General features: G+C 45.1%; 2 protein-coding genes across 7 annotated transcripts; one reads left to right on the top strand and one right to left on the bottom strand.

Moving 5' to 3' along the window:
* Positions 1-1,171: 1,171 nt before the first annotated feature.
* On the bottom strand, positions 1,172-17,077 carry HNRNPH1 (heterogeneous nuclear ribonucleoprotein H1). 5 transcript variants are annotated; one of them, XM_066618065.1, is made up of 14 exons: positions 16,999-17,077; positions 16,721-16,872; positions 7,991-8,119; positions 7,358-7,513; positions 7,040-7,183; positions 5,715-5,853; positions 4,665-4,843; positions 4,504-4,575; positions 4,312-4,424; positions 4,047-4,182; positions 3,652-3,735; positions 3,479-3,529; positions 2,436-2,528; positions 1,172-1,917 (listed from the first exon to the last, which is right to left on the bottom strand). In XM_066618065.1, the coding sequence occupies exons 1-14, from the start codon at positions 17,064-17,066 to the stop codon at positions 1,799-1,801; spliced, it is 1,635 nt and encodes a 544-aa protein (XP_066474162.1). In that variant the 5' UTR covers positions 17,067-17,077; the 3' UTR covers positions 1,172-1,798. The 5 variants fall into 5 exon arrangements, with proteins under 5 accessions (XP_066474162.1, XP_066474160.1, XP_066474164.1 ...); XM_066618063.1 differs by having other exon boundaries at positions 7,991-8,125; XM_066618067.1 differs by having other exon boundaries at positions 7,991-8,125; positions 16,957-17,020.
* On the top strand, positions 9,471-14,316 carry LOC136641943 (deoxycytidine kinase 2-like). Of its 2 annotated transcripts, XM_066618070.1 has the most exons (7): positions 9,471-9,683; positions 10,187-10,302; positions 10,594-10,787; positions 10,960-11,107; positions 12,388-12,503; positions 13,071-13,170; positions 13,880-14,316. In XM_066618070.1, exons 1-7 carry the CDS (start codon positions 9,584-9,586, stop codon positions 13,901-13,903), a joined length of 798 nt encoding a protein of 265 aa, XP_066474167.1. In that variant the 5' UTR covers positions 9,471-9,583; the 3' UTR covers positions 13,904-14,316. The 2 variants fall into 2 exon arrangements, with proteins under 2 accessions (XP_066474167.1, XP_066474166.1); XM_066618069.1 differs by lacking the exon at positions 13,880-14,316 and having other exon boundaries at positions 13,071-13,244.
* Positions 17,078-20,822: the final 3,745 nt, after the last annotated feature.

A 20,822-nucleotide genomic window follows, 5' to 3' on the forward strand; every position in this document is an offset into this window, starting at 1 on the left:
CCTTCCCTTTGTTTCTTGAAAATTTGAGTAACCATGAAAATGTGTATCAATTCTAGAATATACCACCAATGGTATATGTACCATGGGTTGAGAAATGCTACAAAACATGGCAATACATGTATAGTACTTTTTTAGTCTTGCTGAGCTGTAAGAAGTTTACATTAAAAGCTAGCAAATGGAAGGAAAATTTCTGAAAGAATAAGCTCCAGCAATGCAAAATATCTTGAGAGATTTAGGGCATAATCCTAACCAGGTCTACTCAGAAGTCCTATTTTGTTCATTGGGGTACTCTCAGGAAAGTGTGGTTAGGATTGCAGCCTTTAGTTATACAGTGGTTTGCTCAGCTGTGTGGAAATAAGATACACTGAAATACAAGATGACAGAATGGTAAAGTCGAGGCCATGCCTGCATTAATAGGAAGAGATGGTGATGACAGGCATGAATGCTGCCCTTGATTGCTGTACAGAAGTTAGCTGGGAGTACATGTGATGCTGTGGGAATTGATGAGCTCCTTCCAAAATGCTATAAAATAGGATAGTGTGAATGAGATGCTTTAGCTGTAAATAGTTGCCTTTGATTCTGAATTGTGGCTGTGAATCCTACTTTACTCATCAAAATGGGCCAGACGTGGCTGAGGCTTCAGAGTCCTTGGAGGGCCACAGAAAGCCATTTCCAGTTTAATGAGAGCTAACGAGAACTGACTTCCCCTAGCATCTACAATGAATCAAATTATGGATATTGGGATCACAGTATTTCAAAGCAACTTTCTGAACAGCTGCTAAGGCAGTTACTGATTTCAGTGAACCAGACGTATAGTACCTGAAGTTAAGTGATGCATGGCATTCAGATACTAGAAGCCATAACCAAAATAACTCCCACATTTCTGGATATAGAGAGCAATGGTAAGGAAAGATGATTGTTCCTTTCACAATGAAATGTTTCTCCCCATATCAATTATGTCATAGCTTAACCTGTTATTTAAGGTACTATTCTACCTGAAATCACTAATTGGGCACTATATGGGTAGAGATTAGAAATTTTGAAGGAAATTTTTCAAAGTGTTGGGGTTCTTTCCAAGACAGACATCTTTTTATAAAGGTGTAAGAAATTAATCTCTGTACATCCTTAGATAAGCACATCAGAATTATTGTGGAGTGTTCACTTAATCAAGTTCCAGTTTTTAAAAGGAAGTTTTATTTTAACAAGTTTCACTTAGCGCAATACACCTAAAAGTAAATCACAATACAATGAAAGATTAAACCAAGGCCTCAGATTTCATACGAACACCAAGACCAAAATCCTAAAGGCAGCTGTATTGCATCTCACATTTCCCCAATTAACTTAAAAGCTTAAACGTGCCTTACAAGATATTAAAAGAAACTAGAACTAACATGCCAAATGTTCACTTGTGAGTTTCAACACAGCTCCTATATCTTGTTTGTACAAAAAGCATGTTCCTGAACATGCACTGAAAACAGTGTTTGGTGTTATATTGTATAAGAGCAACACTTAACATAATTGAAACAGCTTTAACCTAAATACGCTTACTGCTCAAATACACTTCTACAACAAAAACTGGAAAAAAGCTGAAAATTGTTTAACAGGAAATTCTTTACTTGACTGTTACAACCTAGATGAATGCTTCAGTATACTCAAAAAATACTGATCCTGAATATTTTAAAATGATCCTGATTTCACTTACAAGTAAAGCATAAATCACAAGCTTGTATTGCAAAACTGTTAAACTTAAGTTTTTTGTTTTTTTCTTTAAAAAATTGACCAAAAGTTAGATGACCAGTTACATTCCCCAGCCACCACTCATATTGGACATGTTCGACATTCCTGCCATTCCATTCACTCCCATGGATGCACGATTGCCACTACTGTAGTAGCTGCTGTTCATTGCACTCTGGTTACCTAAGAGAAGACAAAATTTGATATTTAGTACAAGTGCAGTATTACTTCAAGCCACACCAACACATTAAACCCTCCCACCCAAGTTATCCTTCTTATACCACCTTGCATAATCCTGTCCTATTAAAAAGACAAACTTCCTTCCATGAAATTGCAAGTTTAAAAGTATGTAAAGCCAACTGCAAACCAGTTTCCCAGATGTTGTAAAGCAAATTCTGAAACCTCTTTATGCCCACCCTCTACAGTCTTGTGCGCAAAACTAATTCTATGTAGACTAGAATCAACTCTGGTCATCCAACACAGGTATCAACACAAACTAGTTTTATAATCAAATCTGTATCTGATCAGTGGCTATTGGGAAACTTTCCTTGTTCCTCTAGACTAAAAAAAATCAGTTTCCTACAAGGCAGCTGAAAGCAAATACTCAGACAATGACATTTACCAAAGCAAATTAATCCTTGCACATAAAATGGCTGGCAACGTCTAACACACCCACCTAAGACTGATTTAAAACATCTTACCATATCCACTCATGCTGCTTTGACCACCATAGCCTCCTCCATAACCCCCACTCAACTGTTGGTTAGCTGGACCACCATAAGTGGATTGGCTTCCTTTCAAGTTAAGGATATGCATGTTAAGACTTTGACTACCATCATCTTTATACAACAAGAACCTATATGCCAAAACTATTTCATTGTATTTCCAACCTCTAACTGGAGAACTCAGTTTCCCTTTGCACTGCTATAGTGTTTGCAGACCATTGTTTCAGTAACCCACTTAACTCAACCTTGTAGATAGAAGTAGGAAAGGGATTTTGATCTACTTTTCTGAAACACACATGTTATACTTTGGATCTGATCAATACAATGCACAATACTTCAAGGTGCATTATGAAGGTGGGTGTTTGGGTGTAAGCATAGCCTTTATTTGGTAATATAGAAGACAAACCATTTGGTATGTATTGGTTAATGCAGCTTAGGAAAGATCAACTTGTAACCACAAACAGGATTTCAACCTTCCATATCAGCTAGTAGTTCTATTCTGGACTACATAACTCATCCAGAAGAGCCTTCTACATTTATAAGGGAAGCTAACAAGCTGATATGCCAGAATTCAGTAGTGTTCTACTTACAGCTTTCATTTTAGCATCTCTGCAAAACTTTTTTGCAGTTGAAAATAAGAAGTTTGCTTTTTAAACTTCTATCTTGTAAGGACAAAATCTAGGCCATTCTGCAAAGTGCTATAAAAGCAGCAGACTCACCCCATACAGTCAACTAAGTCAGTTACCATGGTAATGTTTAGAAGTCAGCAAGCCAAAGTATCTGGCATTATTCTTTACTATGCTGGAAGTGCCAGGTTGAACACCCAAATTTTGGTCCAATTCCCTAGTAGTCACCACTATAATTCCATCTTTTACCTAGTCTCTTCCCCACCCACCCCCAGAAACACAGGTGACCATTTAAATACTGCTGTAACAAGAAAAACCACTCCTCCCAAAAAAACCACTCATGCAGTATGTAACTGTCTAATTGATGCAATGTATAATTAAAAGTTTATGTACCTGCCAACGTGTTGGTGTTCCAATCTTGAACCACCCCTTCCGATTCCTTGACTGCAATTAAGATAGAATATTGAATTTCCGTTTTTGGTCACTCAGAACTAAAGGAGCTACACAGAATCATTCACCTTTAACTACTTATCAGTATTTTAAGAAATTGGATTGGTCACACATACCCATTGCTCCCATCATTTGGCTGCCATATGCACCACCACTTCCTCCAGCTGTAGAATTCAAGAAGAGTTCTACGTATCGGTGTTCTAAAGGAAACAAGAAATAGAAAGCAAGCTGTGAACACATCTGAACACCAAGATCAAGCTCCCCCAAACATGTCTACACAGAACCGCAGCCTGGGAGCCCAAACCTATGCAAGTCTACTTGGAAGTTAAATCCTACTGTAGTCAAGTCCTATGTGTGCATGAGTCTGCAGCCTTGGTTATCTTGACACAAAAATTGAATTGCTCAACGCTGAAATTAATCATTGTTATCACAATAGACAAGACCAACAGTCATCTGATTTGTTCCAACTTTATAAGAGCAACTTCAGTAGTTGACAGAAAGTATGACTTACGCATATTTGCTTTGTCTTTGGACATTGCAGCAACAGCATCCTCATGAGTAGCAAACTCAACATCTGCCTCTCCTGTTACTCGGCCATCAGGTCCAATTTCAATGTGTACTCTTACAGGATTAAGAGGCGAGAAGAACTAGGTACAAAATGTCAAATGGAGCTATCATTACTCTCATGAAAAATTCATACTATGCTCCCCAAAACCAAGTCACTTTTAAGAGCATATTCCATCTACCAAAATACAACAGCCAAAATAATTTCTTACATTGTAGATGTCATTCTCTGTAGCTCTGTAAGGCAATCCTCTCATGTGTACACAGTGACCAGTGGTGCTTTGGAAGGTGGAGGACCCATCGCCATATCTGTGATCTGACATTCCTGTGGAACAAAGAGACCATTCTAGATTTTTTGTTGTGTAAAAAGAGCTGCTTTATTTGCCCTAACTAATAATCCTTACCTCTTCCAAATCTATCGGATCCAAAGCCATAGCCATCATTATACCCATTGTAGTCATCATATCCACCATAGCCTGCAAACCACAATGTGAAATACACATTGACGTGAACCTTTTAACATGACAGGGAAAGTTTTTAAGTTTAAAAAAATTTGTCTGCTTACCTCCACCATAAGCACCACGCCTCATTCTTTCAAAGCCACTTCCTCTACCAAGGCTGTTATAGCCTCTTCCCACACCTGGCCGGTCATAAGGACCTGGCCGCTGCATGGCCATTAGTTTTCGAGGAGGATCATAGTGAGTGCGTACTTCTGCTCTGCTACTCTTGAAGATTTCAATGTACCTAGGAGGTTCACACATAAGGCTAGTTTAGTTTTTTTGAAGTTGCATACCAGATTACAAAGTAATACATTCTAAACCATAGCCTTGGAACTGGTAGATTTAAGCCAGAAATTTTACTTTACATTCAGAAAATCCAAGGCAAATTCAATAAATCAACAGAGTTTATGCACTCAATAGGGTATTCCAACCTTAAGGGTTTGGGAAAACAAACTAGTTGAGCTTCTGAATAATCAGAACACATACACTGGAGGGAAACACGTCCACTCAACAGTATCCATACTTTGCTCATACAGCAATAAGTAGGAGTTAAAAAACTAGCCTTCACCAGAATTTTAACCCACCAATACACTCCAGAAGCTTTATGTGCTCAATAGCCCATCCTATGCAATTGCATAGCAAGTCAGCATAGGAAAAATGCATGCTTCAATTAATAAGTCACAAAACTTAGAATAAAACCCTTTGTGACGTTTTTGGAAGTTTTGCTTTTATGTGAAAAATTATAAAAGAAAATTTTACATCAATATATAGAACAGTTTAGAAATCACATTTTCTTATGGTAATAAAAGGCTAGGTGTCTTTAGAACTAGAGGCATAATTGGTGCTATTAGAGAAACTTAAAACCATAGTCTCTCAACTTCCTTAATTCTGAACAAGTTTAGAGATATTTAACAGCCTTGAGTTAACTTAGGGAAGAACAGAACTAACATTTCAGTCAGTGTCCAAAAGTGCAAAAGGTAAAATTAAGATTAAATTGGAAGTGTTAGTAAGGTATATTACATATTGTGAGATAAACACTTAAGAAGAGAGAATATGGATTTAATTACAGTTTACCATAAGAAGAGCGACAAATCCAACCAACCATCCATCCCCACCTGTGCCCTATTCTTTCCTTGTGTTTCTTTAGAGCCTTTTCAGCTATTTCCTGTGAAGCAAACTGCACGAAGGCCTCCCCCGTACTCCTCCCCTGGAAGTCCACCGGCAATGTTATCCCATTTGGCACGATTTCCAACCCTTCAACCCAAGGACAAATAACCCCAGTAGGGGGGCAATATTAACATCACAAGCCCAATCAATTTTCTTATAGCTTTAAAATACACCAGAAGTTATACTTTAAGTTTAGAATCAGCATACTATTCTTAACACTATAACAGAAACATGTCAATATAAACACTTATCACATACAAATGACAGATTCTTAACACAGCCTGCTTTAAAAGACATTTCAGCAGCACTTAAGTTAACTTTTTGTAATTAGTCCAGGATATGTTAAGAAAACATTAAAGCAACCATTTTTACAAAAAAAATTCAGTATATCAATTAAGACTCCTAAAAACACAGCAACATCAATTATAGATCTTAGCAAGTATCTAATTAAACTCAAGACAACTTCATGCAAATATTCAACAACTCCATTAAAGCAAGAATTTGCATTATCATAAATACTCATTTCAAGAATCTACATAAGTATATTTTTGAAATTTGTAAAAACTTAATAGGCACTTTTCAAACAACCTAAAATTATGCAGGTTGATCTAATCACAATTCAACAGAGAATACATTCAAATTTATCTGGAGCACTATAACACATTCTAAGCATATGTTGCAAAGTTCACTTCAATATTTCTGCTTTAATCCTTATTATACATTAAAATTTCAGTTCTAAATAGTCTTATAAGCAAACAATTGTTAAGTCAAGTCAAATCTTAAAACTATCCCATAATACATCAGAAAAATCAAATATTCTATAACCTTAACATAAAGGACAAAAAACAAGTAGATTCCATCACTGGATGCCCATTTCATTCCACCCCATCAACCAAAGTTAGGTATCAACATGTATTCAGTAACACCCATATGAGTTAGGCAAGTCAATTCTTGGCTTAATTGAGTGGAATGATAAAAATTGCAACTTCCCCTCCAATCACAGTATTTTTAAAGCAGTTATCCTGCTCTTAGCCTTTACAAGGTTGGAGCAGATTCAAGTTGATATTTGGCATTTTGAAAACAACTTCCAAACAGAAGTTCTAGAACAGCTTAAACTACAGTTTTCACTTTAAAAACATCTATACCATCATCAGTTATAAGATAGTTTAAGCAAGATCGGTTTTACTATTAAATGTTACTGGACATTACTTCAGTGCCACTACACTCTAATCTTTAGAAATACAACTACAGCTAGGACTTATACCCCACATACCTGAGAAAAACTGAACAATTTCTTCCTTGCTACAGCCAAATGGCAGTCCTCTAAGACGTACAAAACCATCATTAGCCGTATCAGGGCTGTTAGGACCAGTATGCTTCAGAACCCAATCCATTTCAACGTTGTTTGACTTGAATACTGTAAGAGGCACTCAGAATTAATGAATTTTGGCATTTGGCAAAAAAGGTCAATGCACGACAATCATTGGAGAACAGGGTCACGTTTACATACAAAAAGCAAAATCATGCATCTAAACTCCACCCAAATCATAATAAGCTATGAAGTTGGTTACGACGTCAATTCAATTCAAACCTTCAACATATCTGTGTCCCATTGTTTCTCTGTCTTTTTTCAGTGCCAACTTCACATCTTCTTCAGTTTCCAATTCAACAAACGCTTCTCCACTTGGTCTTCCTTCCCTTGTGTAGATAAAACGGACCCCTGAAGATCCATTTAGTATTTTGCATTCTAAGAGAGTAGAGAACAAGTTTATCACACTAACAGATCAGTGTTGAAAGGTTATCCCAAGTTCAGGGGGGGGGGTCTAACTGTGCACTGGCTTAGCCAAAAGCTGCAACCCAAGCCCCCACACCTGAACTTCTGCTGGAGGTTGGTGGAACTCTTCAGTGAGGATTTTGAGCCTGGGATAATACAGGGGCACTTGACTGAGCAAGAGGAGCAGAGCTGGAGCCACCCAGGGGATGCAAGCTGTTGCTCAGGCTTCCGTGCGTCACACACACTCCTGAGATACTTGGTGTCAAACCCTCACTTTTACATGCTTTTCCATTCAAGGCTGCAGCGATGCGGGAAGCTCCCTTCTCACCACAGGGAACCGGTTCAAGCATGAAGTTTGCGCTGCGGCACTCCTTCCAAAGCAGGGCAGGAGGCGGAAGAGTAAGTGGGGGAGAGGAGGAAAAGGCTCCCCAGAGAGGGAGAGCCTCTTACCAGAGAAGAAGCGCTGCACTTCGTCCGCAGAGCAGGACCAGGGCAGTCCACGCACCTTCACCACGTAGCCCTCGCCGCCTTCCGTGTTCAACATCATGCCTGAAGTGAGCGCGGTCTCCGTTTCGCCTTCTGTTGCTACGAGGCAGACAAAGAGATCGCCACACTGAGTGGGGCGCGAGGGAGGGCGCCGACGCTGCCCCCCGAGCGCCCCCCTACCGCCCGCCACCAGAGGGAGAGAAGCCCTCCTCCACGTACACATCGCCAACGGAAATCCTCGTCCGACGCGGCGCAGGCGGTTCTCGGCAGCGCCTCAGCGGCCCGCTCAGGAAATGGCGCCCAGCGGGTGCTTGCGTAGCCGCTCGGCCGACGTCGCCTCCGCCTCCCAGCAAGCGGCTTTCCCACCGCCGTCGGAAGCCGGGAAGCCCACCGGGCCCCGGGAGCGCTCGAACGGAGGCGGCGGGGCGACGGCCGCCGAACTCAGCGAGCTCACCTGCTTCCAGCCTCCACCGCGGCGTGGTCGTAAATGGAGGACAGACGCACGCGCGGGCCCCACGCCCGCACCGCGCAGGCGCCGCCAGACCCCGCCCACGGCGCCTCCTCTTAGAGCCGCCGCCGCTCTGCTAGCTCGCTCGCGTGCCCGGACTCCGCGGCGCCTGCTCGCGAGGAACAGCCGCGGCGCGCCCCCGACGGGCACAGCGCGGCCATTCAGCAAGCGCCGCCGGGCACAGGGCGCGTGCGCCGCAGAACAAAGCCCGCGACTTCCACCCGCTGTCGCGCCATCAGCACCTTCGTTGCATAACCGGTGTTGCAGCCGGAGCACCAGGGCCTCTGGGCATGGCGGCGCCCTGGGGCCTCTCTCTCCCTGGACGATGCCCCACTTCCCTCGGGGACAGAACCCCAGAGGCACACCAGAACAGGGCCGTGCGAGGCGGCCCTTCAGGCGGGACTCGGTCAGCCCCAGCGAGGCCGTCACAGGACGCGGGGCGGGCGCCGTTTCCCGCGCGGCCAGCAGTGCCACCGACATCCCGGGCATCTACTCAGGGTGTTCAATGGACACTGAAAGCAACGGATCTTCCATGCAAGCGCGTGGAGGACCCCGGAAGTTCCGTTGCTTCCAGTAGCAGAGCCGCCGCAGGAGAAGTCCGAACACAACACGCCGTTCATGGGCATTCAGGCCTCCTCCAAGCTCTGAGCTGAGCTGCGCTCGGGCCCCTCGTTTCCGCACTTGGAGCCCGCTGCCTCGGGGGCACTTACTGGGGTCACAGGGTATCAACTCCAAGCTCCGCAGCCCAGGCAGCAGCCCGAGCGCCTGGCCTGGCTGGAGGCCCTCCACCGTGGCAACCGTTTTCTAGCAAGCAAGGGAGCCGGGCGCCAAGAGTCCACGGCCCTCTCGAAGATCAGAGCGAGCGGCTAACAAAGGCTCAGCCTACAACACGGCGAGGGGGAGGCGCCTCCCGCCGCGAGACCCAGGGGGAGGGGCCCGGCCCAGACCAGGCACCGCGGATTGGCCGGCCAGAGGCGAAGCTCCCCAAACGCGGGAGGATCGCACCAGCCGCTTCACCGAGCAGGGCAGAGAGAGACCGCCGGCCCGCCATGCACCCGCCAGCGAAGCGCCTCTGCCGCAGCCCTCCCGGCCCGCTCGACCGCAGCCTGAAGAAACGCCTCAAGAAAGTCTCCGTTGAAGGCAACATCGGTAAGCAGGCTCGGCGCGCGCTTCTGCCCCGGTCAGCTGCCGCCCGCTCAACTCTGGCCCTTCCACGGGGGCGCCTCTCCCTCCCCAAGCGGCGCAGCGTCCCCTACCGACGCTCGAGTGGCGCCAAAGCGCAGGCTGCGGCCTGGAGACTGCGGGGGCTGGCGGGTTTGCAGCTCGGCCTTCCGCGCGGGAAGGACGTTCGAGCGCCTCAGCTGCCGTTGGGCGCTTTGAACAGTCCCCTGAACGTTCCTCGCCTGCACCGCAAAGCTGACAGGCAGGCGGGCATCTTGAGAGCGCCCACGGGGTGGCACAAGGGACACCTCCGCTGCTCCGCTCAAGCTTTGCCCCCAGGGAGCCGGACCTGCACGCCTGCCAGGAGGCAGCCCGCTGGAGTGGCAGCAAGATCCGGATCTCTTGCAAGACTGGCTCCCTCCCCCCAGAAAGCACCGTCTCTGCCCTGCTCACACCTAGCCACAGTAACGCCAGCCTCTGTTCTTTCACAGCTGCAGGAAAGTCAACCTTCGTCCATCTACTAGAGAAGTGCAGCCATGAGTGGGAAATAATTCCCGAACCAATAGCCAAGTGGTGCAACATTCAGGCCTCTGAAAAGGAGTATGAAGTGAGTATACCAGCTGGGATTGCAGGGGCAGGTGCGGGAAAGAGCATGAACTGGTCTGAGGGATCCAAACAAAATTTACAGTGGATTAAGATTTCAGGATTAGGCTGAATTCTCATTTATGTAAAATTGGCAACCTTATACACATGGAGTAGTTTAGCTATACTTAAGATTGCTTTGCTTGTCTAGTTCAAGACACATCCTGAATGTCAGTTTTACTGAGAGACAAGTCAAATCTTGACACACTGGAAAAAATAGACTAAATATTTACATGCATCAATCTATCATTATCAGGAGCTTTCAACCTCTCAAAAAAGTGGAGGAAACCTACTTCAGATGTTGTACAGCAAGCCTACAAGGTGGGCTTATACATTCCAAACTTACGCCTGTTTGAGTAGAGTTAAAGCACAGTTGAAGCCTATTTCTGCCAAACTTCATGAAGCAGAACATCCTGTACAGTTTTTTGAGAGATCTGTCTACAGTGATAGGTAAGAGCAAACTAGCTTTAACAGATATTTAAGGCTAATTCTGTGTTTACCCAGAGATTAAAACCCACTATGTTCAATAGAACTTGCCTCCAAATATGCTTCTTTAGTTTACTACTCCTTTACAATATTCTGAAGACTATTCTTCATTGTTTACATGAATCTTTGTCTACAGGTATGTTTTTGCCTCCAACTTATTTGAATCAGGAGATATTGATGAAACAGAGTGGGCTATTTATCAAGACTGGCACACATGGCTTCTGAACCAATTTGAATCCAATTTAGAGCTAGATGGTATGATCTACCTGCGAACAACCCCTGAGGTAAATTTCTCCCCTGTCCCAGCCCGCTACATTTTATATTCATGTCAAGAAAAGATTCAGATCTATCCATAGCATGTACATAGCAAAACCTGAGTTTTAAAGCTTGATATCTAATATGTTCTGCAGCAGCTTCTAAAGTTCAGGTGACCTGCTAGACACACAAGTACATAAAGTCACTTAAAATACACACATGGGGCTCTTTGGATCCAGGCTACAGCCATTTTCCTCTCTCAAGTTGTATTAGCCACAAGAAACGTTACTGAGGTTATAATTAAATATTGTTAAAATCAATGGTATTGCAAGGTATGAAACTTTTGTCCTCAACATCTAGTTCTCTCTACATACAAGCCTTAGAATTCAGTCTTACTTACAGCAATCGTGGTCCTAAGACAAATGTATAGACCTCAAAACTTTCAGAATTACAATTCTGATGTCAAGAGATTCCACATTGTCATTATTGCCACGTTCCACATTACTACATCATTATTGAGATTCCACACTGCCAAGACAACACTAGAGGACTGGTACTTGTATGTTCTGAAGCAGATACCCTAGCTTCACTAGTAATGGCTTACTTTAATAAACTTAAACAACTTGATACATTATTGGGACCAATTTGAAAGCAGCCATCTTGTAACCTCTAGAAACACTCTCCTGTTACTAACAAAAAAACAAGATTAGCTAGGACCTCATAAGTAAGACTGAATTCTAAGGCTTGTGTGTATAGAGAACTAGATGTTGAGGACAAAAGTTTCATACCTTGTGATACCATTGATTTTAACAATATTTAATTATAACCTCAGTAACATTTCTTGTGGCTAATGCATAGACCTCAAACCTTTCAGAACTACAATTCTGATGTCAAGAGATTCCACATTGTCATTATTGCCACATTCCACATTACTACATTATTGAGAGTCCACATTGCTGCTAGTTCCTACTTATGAAGTTTGACTGTTGTGCTACAAATCTGCCGTTTTAAACCACAATCTCCAATTTTAAACTGCGTGTTATTCCTTCTGAGTGCAAGAGCCTGAAACCCAAAACTGGAAAAAATTCTACAGAGCTAAGAGGCCTAGAAAAAGTGTTTAGAAACTAAAGTAGACCCAAGTAGTTCCAACTACAGTATCTTAAAGGATCAGGTTTGATTAGCTGGCAATATCACTTTGAAATATGATAAAAGGATAAATGAACTGCAAACAGACTATTCAGAAGTATTCAAGAACATTTATTATGGTTTTTCAGCATTACTAACTTTCTATTTTGGCATTTAAAAATAGAAGTGCATGGAGAGGCTGCAGCATAGAGGCAGAGAAGAAGAACAAGGAATTCAACTGGAGTATCTTGAAAATCTCCATTATAAACATGAAGCTTGGCTTCATGAGAAGACAATGAAGTAAGTGATTTTGACACTGATTTTTTTAGTTATTTAAATTACCTCTGCATACTTCAGTCCTGCAGCTTACTAAAATACTATGTTTAGAAAAGCGGCACTGTAAATTAAGCTACTGCAACTTACACTATGCCACACCAAAATACTGAAGTGGCTTGTAACAATGCAATGGTATTTAGATACCATTATGTCTTTAGGAGATGCAAGAACAACAGAGGCATCTGATACATTGTACAGATCTTCACAGCTTTCAACTTTGGAACTGTCTTAATAGGTTTTCTAACAGGTCCAAGAATCAGAACATGTGCTATAGCTCCAAGAAAGAAATACAAGTGGAACAAAAAAAGTAGCAATTAAGATTCTTTGAATTCTAATCAAGTCAGTTACTTTCAAATAGACATGCAATATTAGATGCTGAATTGAGTTAAGGTTTGTACACCTCTACATCAGTGTTATGTATTTCTTGAATAAGCTGTCCCTTTAACAGTGTGATGCTTAATAACTACCATGAATATGGCCCACGAGATAACTATCCTTTTGAAGTACTAGATAAACACATTTGTTTTGTAGGGTGGATTTTGACAGTCTGAGAGATACACCAATTTTGGTCCTGGATGTTGATGAAGACTTCAAAAATGATAATGAAAAGCAACAGGATTTATTAGATAAAGTGAGTATCCACTCTTTCCTCTTGCCTCATGAAATCACTAATGGATTTTAAACCTCTATGCTACTACATTAGTTCGTGCTGTATTTTAGTTGCAGAGAAGCTCCACAAGAGTCAACATGTCCTATATTTGATGGTACTTTAAACTGGCTATTCTTATTTAGAACAATTTAACTCTAGTTCAATTTACTCATATAGTTACATGTATAGGACTTATCCAAATAGAATTTGCTATTGCACCTTTTACAGTCTGCTTCACAAATCCGTTGTAAGTTAACCTAGTTAGTTCCCACTTCAGTTCAACAGAAGTACTTTTGATCTACACTACTAATTTAAGGGTGTCTGTCTCAGGTTAAGTCTGCAATTTTCCTGTAATTTGTCCTTTGTAGCCAGTTTTATCAATGTATTATATCAGATCACATCAGACTGGAGCTCTAGAACTACAAGCTGAGAAATGCTCACAGAACAGGACTTTTCTACCTTCCTGTCTATTGCAGCCTCCTTGGATAACAGTATAGGATATATTGGATACAAATGGGAAAGAGCCAGCGTTCCAGGCATGAGGTTGTAGCCTGACTTGAGTGAATTCAGTGGGAGCTTGTTAGTCCCAAAAAGGGATCATCCCCTTGCATTGGCAATAACTGCCCCCCCCCACTAAGCCACTAGAATCCTTATACCTTCAATGCAATGTTTGTATTTCTTGTTTACACAGGTCAAAGCGTTTTTGACTGGTTAGCAACTGAAGATAGCTCAGTGAGGACATTTGGAAGACTGCCCTGTCTTTGCACATGTTGTGAACTGTGTACAAATCACTTACATAGCAAATACATCCTGTTTATTCTCTACTTGGATGTGCAAGGGACAGCAGTTGCTACTTAACCAAGAATCAAGGAAAGAGTTACACAAGCCAGTATCTCCCTTTTGATCTGTTTCTCCAAAAAGTAATGACTGTCTTCAGAAAGTAAAAATGCGGGTATACCTAGTGGAAGTGCTTGTAGCAGCTTAGTGGGGGGGAATGGGTTGTTCCAGTGCTCTTGTCTGGCTAACCGATTTAATTTACTTTCAATGTATTTTTGCTATAACAAGTGTTTTGTAAACTCATTCTTGTGGTGTCTTCATTTACAACCATCTTACAGAACAAATATTCAAAAGGAGCAACATGATCACATTCACAAGAATTACTGTTGATCATGTTAATGCAGCATATCTCAAACTGTGAGTCAAGACCCAATTTCTGGTGGGTCCTGCAGAGCTTCCAATGAAAACATGGGTGATGGAAAGATCAGATAGCCTCAAGCCCTATTTGAAAATCAGAAAGCTGCAGTTTGCAAGCTTCTGTAAATAGAGAGAAATGTTTTGTTTTTTCCAAGTCCATCAACATCAGGTAGTTGGGTCAGGCTGGGACACATAATTAAGCCCCTCAGGCCTTGAGGCTATTTATTAGGGTTGCCTCATTATGAGAAAGGAATAGAAGATTTTGCTAATTACTTGTAAATACAAAAATTCTTTCTAGATCAACTTTTTTAAAGTATTAAAGCTAGGAGGGTTACAACAGAGTATCATTTTAAAAACTATCCTGGTGTTAAATAGTTTGAGAACCACTTTTGGTTATTACCAGTGTTTAAAGTTAACTTATAGCAGAGAAAGATCAAAATATTTGTGTGGTGGACAAAGAGGCATAAGGAGCCAGTGTAATAAATGAAGCTTATTACAAACCAAAATAGTGTAGCATGCTCATTTCTGAAATGCAACAAGGTAACAGGTCTCAGGCACACAGAAAGCACACTGGTGAGGACTGTAAGTCTTTTCAGCAGCTTTTCCTAGTTCTATGGGGAAGTATCAAATACTCCAGAAACATGAAAGTACTTAGAGCAGGGGGTGTAAGGCATAAGGACTGCATGGTAGTTGGGCTCTCCCAGCACCACCATCAGCTGCTCTTTAGCTGCCACATGACACACTGGCAGAAGTGGCACTGTTGAAAGGTCCTGATTATGTGGGCCACCTATTCAGCACTGCTGAAAGGGTGGCTTTTGCAGAGGTGCTGGGAAGGAAAAATAGGCCTCAAAAGGCAAGAATTGGTACTGGGAAACAGGCAGATGGGTGAGAACGGGAGAAGCTAAAGATGTACTGGAAGAGGCCAGTTATCAGATGGGCCATGCTGCTTCTACCAAAGGCATCACTTTACAGAGCACCTCTTAGATGCTGCTGAGACTTTGGCAAAAGCAGCACTGCTAAAAGGGTAGCCTGTGTGATAATTGTGGTCTCTCAGACCGTAAAAACAAGATCAAGGTATGTGTATTGTCTGCTATTTACAGCCAATGAGTCTCATAAGTGAGAAAAAATGCTTATTTCTGATCATTGCTTGCTTCATGATATCACTTCTGGCCCTCAGCAAGCACCATGAATGCTATTTACTATGAAAGGAGTTTGATATTCCTGACTCAGAACCAGATACCTTCTGCACAGGGGAAGCAAGTCCTCCTGAGTTTAACAGAACTTCCAGGTGTGCAGGGGACTGCAGCCTTCATTTTTAAAACTAGCTGAAAAACTAAGGAGCCAGAAGAACAAAATCAGCTCCACAGCCAGCAACTGGTCGTTTTCATTTTTAGTGCCACAAACCTGTTAAGTGTAAGTAATGTTTTCATCAGCCTTCAGATCTGCTTTCTGGAGCCACATGAAGCCAGGCTCCTTAGGGCCCACTCCCATCCAACTCTGCCTGCTGCAACGGGGGAGCAACCAGGGAGGCCTCCTGGAGGTAAGGGAGTAGCCATCCCTCCGCCTTGGGGCCGCATTGGCGCTGGAAAGCCGGCCAGGATAGGGCCCTTCAACACTACCGCTTTCCCAGATCTCCCCTGGAAGACGCGGGACGTGCCGCCGCCTGGGTCTGCATTCTGAACGGGGCAGAGCTCTCCCATTCTCCAGGTCACGGTCGGCTCCCCGAGGCTGAAACACGGTGCAAGAGCCGCGAGACTGCTCGTTCCGCATTCCGACGACGCAGGAAAGGCGACGGCTCGGAGTGGCGCCCGAGACCGCACGGAGGGAAGCGAAAGGGCTGCGAGCACGTCTCGCGCGCCCGCCCGCCCCCTTTTCCGCGCAGCCCTCGGTCACGTGGCACGCTCCCCTCCATTTCGGAGATGTTCACCAGCAGGGCCTGGGAGACCGTCCCTCCCCCTCCCTCCCCTCCCCCACCCCACACGCGCACCGCAGTCCCTCCTCGTCACCCCGTCATCTCCACTCTCGCTCTCCCCCCCCCGCGGCCTAGGCCACGCTGCCGCAAAGGCCTAGGCCCCGGAATGGCCGCCCAAAGCGCGGCGCGGCGCTCCGCCTAGCAACGCCCACCACAATGGCGGAGGCAGGACATGGGGGGGGCGCGCGTGGAGAAGGGGATAAACGCGGACGGGGCCGGGAAGGGGCCACAGCCTTCTCCCAGTGGGGGCGGGGAGACTTACACGGCCGGGCGGCGGGCTGCGCCCAAGCCCCCCTCCCCAGGCCTCAAGGGCAGGCCGCGCGTTCCTTCCTGCCTCCCCCCAGCCGGCGAGGCCCGCTCACTCACCGAGTCCGGGGATCTCCGGGCCGGTCTCCTCAGTGTGGCAAGGATCCATCGCGTCCGATCGCTGGTGGCTGCGGGAGGAGGCGGCTTTCCTGGCTGGCTGGCTTCCTTCCGCTGGCGACGACCGAGCAGCAGCAGGTCGACCGAGCTGGGAGCTGAACAACGAGCAAAGGGAGCGGTTAAAAGGAGGAGAACGACGCCGCGCTCGCCTCCACTCAACTCCACCGCCCGCCCCAGACCTGGAAGGGAAGCGAACGACGCCACCGCGCGCCTCCACTCACCAGGCTTCCTCACAGCAGCGCTTCGCCTCTATAAATAACTCCTTCCCCCACTCGCAGGCTTGTGACATCAGGCGAAGAAACTCCTCCCCGCCCGGCCAGGAGAACCAGCCAATGCCTGGAGAGGCCGGGCCTCCGTCCGCCCCTCGGCTGGCTGGCTGTCTGTCCGTCCGTTAAAGCGCCGGCTCTGCTTTGTATTCGCGCCACAGAAGCGGGTGTCGTTCGGTCCCCGGGGCCGCAGTCCCCCCACTGCGCTCAGGAGCATTTCAGATGGAGTAGGTCAGCAGCCACGTTGAGGAAGAAGCTGGAGGCTGAGGAGCCCTGCCCGGGTCCTGGCTGGCAAAGGGCTGTGGCCACGATCCTATCCAGCCATGGACTGCAATGGGACTTACTTCTGAGGAGACATGCATAGGATTCAGCTCTAAGGCTACAGCCCCAGCCACACTTACCTGGGAGTGAGAGCCATGGACTGCAATGGGACTTACTTCTGAGGAGACAAGCATAGGATTGGGTTCTATAACCTCCAGTGGTGGACATCCTTGGACAGGCTCTTGGATATCACCTAAAGAACTTTTCCCGATTCAAATCTCTAGAGTAGCAATTTTCAGCCTTTTTCATCTCAGGGCAAACTAACAAGGCACTGAAATTGTTGAGGCACACCATCAGGTTTTTGGCAACTGACAAGGCACACAGTGCTGTTGGCAGGGGGCTCGTATCCCCCAGTGGCCCTACTAATAAATATCCTTCCCCCAAATTCCTGTGGCACACCTATGAACCACTCACAACACACCAATGTGCCACAGCACAGTGGTTGAAAGTGGCTACACTAGAGCAGTGTTTCTGAACCAGTGGTACACATACCACCAGTGGCCCGTGAAGTAATGTCCAGTGGTACACACAGGACCCTCAGACCCCCATCATCTGGCAATGAAACCCGCAATGCAATGCAACGCAACGCAACAAGCAGCAGAAGGAGGCTCAGCTCAGTGGCAGAGCTCCAGCATGTGCTTTTCATGAGCTTGAAAAAGCCCTCCCTTCAGCCCTGAGCCTCTTGCCAGTGTTTGTTGCATTGCATCTGGCCTCCCAGTCTGGAAGTAACTGGCAATGACATCAACACCCGTTACTTCCGGTAGTACTTCCATTAGGTTGACCCTGCAAAGTAGTAGGGCAAAGGACAGATGTTGAGAAACGCTACTCTAGAGCCCAAAAGTGTGCACTTGACAACTTCTTTATCACCATGGATTCAGATGTTTTTCCTCAAGCTCCCTTTGCATTTGCCATTTGCATTCCAACATGCACATGTCAGTTGCAATTGCATGAGCATCATGTCATTGCTGCTGGCAACTGACACAACTCCTTGACTTCCCCCTCTTAAGACCCCCTCAAAGGCCCATCTAGTCCAGCATCCTGCTTTCCATAATGGCCCACAATCTGCTTTTGGGAAACCTACAAGCCGGGAAGAAAGACATGCTTCTCTTCCACATTGCTCCCCTGCGACTGGTATTCATTCAGAGGCATACCGGCACTGAAACTGGAGGTTTTGCACAGCCATCATGACTAGTAACCATTGATAGACTCATTCTCCATGAATTTGTCCAATCCTCTCTTAAAATCATCCCAAGTAGTGGCCAGTATCTTCTGGCAATGAATTCCACAGAGAAATTATGCACTGTGTGCAGAAGTATTTCCTTTTCCTCATCCTAAATATCTTTCCAATCAGTTTTACTGAATGACTCATAATTCTATTATTGTGAGAAAGGGAGAAACGCTTCTTTCTATCCACCCTGTCCACACCATGCATAATTTTATAAATCCCACTCATGTCTCCTACCTTAGGGCCCAATCCTATCCAACTTTCTAGCACCAATGCAGCCGCAATGCAGCCCTGAAGTAAGGGAACAAACATTCTCTTACCTTGAGCAGATCTCCAGGATGGCCCCAGCACCACACAATGCAACATGCACCTTGTTGGGCACTGGAAAGTTGGATAGGATTGGGCCCTTAATAATCTCTTTTCCAAGTTATAAAGCCTCAGCTGTTGTGTCCTTTTCTTGTAAGGAAAGAGCTCTAGCCCTGTGCTGTGTTACCCATGAAAATTACAGGGACTGTGCAGAGCCCAATCTTTGCTGCATGGGGGCAGCTCCACGTCACTCAGCAGTAACATTATTGTGATCACTTAGCTCCAGAACTCCATGAAGGAAGCTGCGAAGGGCTCTGATTCTAGCTGTGGAGTCCTGTAGCCCCACTGCTATAAAGGAACAGTGGCCCTGCAATAATTTTGTTGTGCTCTTTTGCCCCTTTTCCAGCTAAATAATATTATTTAGGTGTGGTATCCAGCATTCCAAATATGGCCGCTTCTTTGACTTGTATAAGGGGCAAAATAATGTCAGTAGTCTAATTCTTGATCCTTTTCCTAACAACCACTAGCATGGAATTGGCCTTCCTCACCACTAATAATAATAATAATAATAATAATAATAATAATAATAATAATAACTTTATTTCTACCCCGCCTTTCTCCCCGAAGGGACTCAAGGCGGTTTACAACATATTAAAAACAATTTAAAAACAAATAAAAACATATTAACACATACTAAAAACAGCAGTCAGAGTAAAAAAATAGGTAAAAAGAGCATAGAGCAGCAGCAAGTCATAAAAGAATCAGGCCTGTAAAAAATATTATGTATTGGCAACCTTCAGTCTCGAAAGACTATGGTATCGCGCTCTGAAAGGTGGTTCTGGCACAGCGTCTAGTGTGGCTGAAAAGGCCAATCTGGGAGTGACAATCCCTTCCACACCGGGAGCAAGTGCAGTCTGTCCCTGGTCTGTCTCCCTGGCTATGGGCCTTCCTTCTTTGCCTCTTAGCCTCAGACTGTTGGCAAAGTGTCTCTTCAAACTGGGAAAGGCCATGCTGCACAGCCTGCCTCCAAGCGGGCCGCTCAGAGGCCAGGGTTTCCCACTTGTTGAGGTCCATCCCTAAGGCCTTCAGATCCCTCTTGCAGATGTCCTTGTATCGCAGCTGTGGTCTACCTGTAGGGCGCTTTCCTTGCACGAGTTCTCCATAGAGGAGATCCTTTGGGATCCGGCCATCATCCATTCTCACGACATGACCAAGCCAACGCAGGCGTCTCTGTTTCAGCAGTGAATACATGCTAGGGATTCCAGCACGTTCCAGGACTGTGTTGTTTGGAACTTTGTCCTGCCAGGTGATGCCGAGGATGCGTCGGAGGCAGCGCATGTGGAAAGCGCTCAATTTCCTCTCCTGTTGTGAGCGAAGAGTCCATGACTCGCTGCAGTACAGAAGTGTACTCAGGACGCAAGCTCTGTAGACCTGGATCTTGGTATGTTCCGTCAGCTTCTTGTTGGACCAGACTCTCTTTGTGAGTCTGGAAAGCGTGGTAGCTACTTTACCGATGCGCTTGTTTAGCTCGGTATCGAGAGAATGAGTGTCAGAGATCGTTGAGCCAAGGTACACAAAGTCATGGACAACCTCCAGTTCATGCTCAGAGATTGTAATGCAGGGAGGTGAGTCCGCATCCTGAACCATGACCTGTGTTTTCTTCAGGCTGATTGTCAGTCCAAAATCTTGGCAGGCCTTGCTAAAACGATCCATGAGCTGCTGAAGATCTTTGGCTGAGTGGGTAGTGACAGCTGCATCGTCGGCAAAGAGGAAGTCACGCAGACATTTCAGCTGGACTTTGGATTTTGCTCTCAGTCTGGAGAGGTTGAAGAGCTTTCCGTCTGATCTGGTCCGGAGATAGATGCCTTCTGTTGCAGTTCCAAAGGCCTGCTTCAGCAGGACAGCGAAGAAAATCCCAAACAAGGTT

Source organism: Tiliqua scincoides, chromosome 2, assembly GCF_035046505.1.
Source record: "Tiliqua scincoides isolate rTilSci1 chromosome 2, rTilSci1.hap2, whole genome shotgun sequence".
NCBI lineage: Eukaryota > Metazoa > Chordata > Lepidosauria > Squamata > Scincidae > Tiliqua > Tiliqua scincoides.

Bases quoted from the DNA above. Each gene is read 5' to 3' on its own strand.
- LOC136641943 (XM_066618069.1), top strand. From the start codon at position 9,584: ATGCACCCGCCAGCGAAGCGCCTCTGCCGCAGCCCTCCCGGCCCGCTC. The intron at 11,108-12,387 runs GTAAATTTCTCC...ATTTAAAAATAG, and splicing joins ACCTGCGAACAACCCCTGAG to AAGTGCATGGAGAGGCTGCA. The intron at 12,504-13,070 runs GTAAGTGATTTT...TTTGTTTTGTAG, and splicing joins CTTCATGAGAAGACAATGAA to GGTGGATTTTGACAGTCTGA.
- HNRNPH1 (XM_066618063.1), bottom strand. From the start codon at position 17,066: ATGTCACAAGCCTGCGAGTGGGGGAAGGAGTTATTTATAGAGGCGAAG. The intron at 4,844-5,714 runs GTGGGGATGGAT...TGAACCTCCTAG, and splicing joins AAGGAAAGAATAGGGCACAG to GTACATTGAAATCTTCAAGA. The intron at 1,918-2,435 runs GTAAGATGTTTT...GTCTTCTCTTAG, and splicing joins AAGCAGCATGAGTGGATATG to GTAACCAGAGTGCAATGAAC.